The sequence below is a fragment of the Lepisma saccharinum genome, chromosome 1, assembly GCF_977018435.1.
Source record: "Lepisma saccharinum chromosome 1, izLepSacc3.1, whole genome shotgun sequence".
In the NCBI taxonomy this organism is placed as follows: Eukaryota; Metazoa; Arthropoda; class Insecta; order Zygentoma; family Lepismatidae; genus Lepisma; species Lepisma saccharinum.
This window is the reverse complement of record NC_139229.1, coordinates 65,453,720-65,456,446: the sequence shown is the minus strand read 5'-3', so window position 1 is coordinate 65,456,446 and position 2,727 is coordinate 65,453,720. Positions and strand designations below refer to the sequence as shown.

The 2,727-nt window shown below is 44.7% G+C and overlaps 1 protein-coding gene across 1 annotated transcript; it reads left to right on the top strand.

Annotated features, from left to right (window-relative positions):
• The first annotated feature begins 210 nt into the window (after nt 1–210).
• Nucleotides 211–849, top strand: LOC145983647 (protein GVQW3-like). The gene has a single exon (XM_083116709.1). It carries the CDS (start codon nt 211–213, stop codon nt 847–849), a length of 639 nt encoding a protein of 212 aa, XP_082972835.1.
• The last annotated feature ends 1,878 nt before the right edge of the window (nt 850–2,727 follow it).

The window sequence follows — 2,727 nt, the reverse complement described above, 5'->3', positions numbered from 1 at the left end:
GAGGTGGTATCAAAAAATTTCGAGACTAGTTCTGCAACATGCCTACAGATGGCAGTGCAAGGCTGCATGCACAGGCACAGGGAGCACCAACCTTCATAAGTCAGTGTGCCAAGAGACATCGTCCTGTGTACATCGTGAGCTGTGCAGCTGGTGCTGTTCTGATCACGTGCGTTACCATGTCTGCGATTTCATCATGGACAGCAAATTAGAATGAGCGATGTGATATTCTGTGTGAAACTGGGCAAATCCGCCACAGAGATGCTTGACATGATTCGGCAAGTGTACGGCGATGCTGCAATGAGTCGTTCGAGGTGTTTTGAGTGGCACGCACGCTTCAAGAGTGGAAGAACATCACTGGAAGACGACGAGAGATCAGGACGACCTTCAACGAGCACAACACCAGAAAATGTCGAAACCATTCGGCAACTTGTGCATGAGGATCGTCGGAGAACAATCCACAACATTGCTGCTATTGTCGGTGTGTCATACGGAACAGTGCAGGCAATCCTCACATGTGATTTGAACATGCCCCGTGTTGCTGCCAAGTTCATCCTCAGGCTGCAGACCCAGGAGCAGAAGGAACACCACGTCCAAGTCTGCCAAGAACTCAGTCAGCGTGCCGTGGATGACCCATCCTTCATGTCTAGGATCATTACTGGTGACGAAACTTTGGTGTACAGGTACGACCCTGAGACAAAGCAACAGTCTTCACTGTGGAAGAGCCCATCATCTCCACAACCGAAAAAAGGCGAGGCAGGTCCACAGCTCGACCAAGTGCATGCTCATAGTCTTTTTCGACATTCGTGGCATTGTGCATCACGAATTCATCCCCAGCGGCCAGACCTTTAATAGCAAGTTCTACTGCCAGGTTTTAAGGCATCCGAGGGAGGACATTCAGCGAAAGCGACCAGATCTGTGGTGCGCAAAAACTGGCTGATCCATGACGACAATGCACCCTGTCACCATGCTCTCATCACACGTGAGTTTCTCACCAGAAACAAGACGATCGCACTTCCGCACCCACCCTACTCGCCAGATTTGGCTCCTGCGGGCTTCGCAATCTTCCCGAAGCTGAAGATCCAGCTCAAAGGTCGCAGTTTTGATGCCATTGCAGAGATCCAGCGCGAATTGCAGAAGATGCTTGACACGCTTCAAAAAGGAGACTTCTAGGACTCATTCCAGCAGTGGCACAAACGCTGGGAGTGTTGTATTGCTGTACAAGGTGACTATTTTGAAGGTGATCATGTGTAAACCTAGATAAATAAAGTACTTTCTTGTAAACAGAGCTAGTCTCGAAACTTTTTGATACCACCTCGTAAATGTAGAACTGCTCATTCCAGTCGGTAGATCATTCAACATCTGAATTCCACCTACCCAAATCGATGGATTGGTCGTTGTAGTCTGCCTGGTAGTGGTCTGGTTCCGTGGCCACCTCGTTCTCGTTTATGGGGGTGGATGAAGCAGTAGGTTTACCGGGAAAGGGTGAATACAAGGGATGAACTGCACATTCGCATTATGAATGCTGCTGCGTTAATCCGGGAACACCATCAGGAACTTTGTAGTGCAACACAAGATGTCCTCCGATGCACTCAGAAGTGCATTAATGTTGGTGGTGATATTTTTGAGAATCTGCTCTGGCCTGCTATCATTTCTGTGGCCTTTTCCCTCCTTACATTCGTTCATGTGAGTACTGACCAGCAGGTGTTAACATTTCATTTTTCTACATTTATTGCTTGCTTCATTACAGTAGAGCGTCGATTATCCGAAGTAATTGGGGGACATGGGTGTTCGGAAAACTGGTTTGTTCGGATAATCGAACTGTACATGTTTATTTGCCAAAAAGAAGTACTGTACAGTAAATTTATTCATAAAAACAGGCATCTCTTTAAGTATGTATTACAAAGTAACGTACAAAGGCAACTTTAGTAGGAATATATAGTATGTGGTACAGTTTATTAAACAAAAATATGTACATATTACATACGCATTTTGCATGAACAATACACACAGTACACAAAATTAACGTTTAAAAAAATCCTTTATTTTGGTCTGTCTAAGCAAGCCTACACGCTTACGAGCAGGTAAGTCACGTACTTTTTTCATTACAGATATCTGAAAGTGAGCGAGTACACAGTTCGGTTAAGCGGTCGTTCGGTTGACCGACGCTCTACTGTACTTAATTATTGTGTACTAATTACTGCTACACCACAAATTCATGCAACAAAGATTAGTATCAGCATGTCCCTTCTCGTATTTACTTACACAGTTACCATTACATTGCCATGTTTTACTTGATACTGTTTTTGTTTCTGTTCATATCTCAGTTATCGTTCAAAATCGGACCCATGTTCATATGAACTATTTTTGCTTAGAATCACCCATACTACCAGTTCCCAAAGTATTGCCACTTCCTCCTGGAACACCCTGTATATGTGTGTGTGTGTGTTGGGAGGCTGTAGCTACGAAAAAGCACTCCAGTAAAGAAAAAAAGATGCCATCTTTGAAAGAAAACTGTGTCAAAGCTCAGCGACAGAACAGACAGTTGTTGAATTGGATTGTGGTCCGAAAGCACAAGACAAAGATGTCCCAGATAATCTCAGAGAAACTATCCAACAGGAACATCCAAGGCAGAGTGGCTATTATAAAACCATTGGTGACACCATGTAGCATAGAAAATGGTACTGAGCACAGAGGCTGGACACAACAGCAGTGGAGATGGGTCAACTG

Coding starts and splice junctions, on each gene's coding strand:
- LOC145983647 (XM_083116709.1), top strand. CDS start 211: ATGAGCGATGTGATATTCTGTGTGAAACTGGGCAAATCCGCCACAGAG.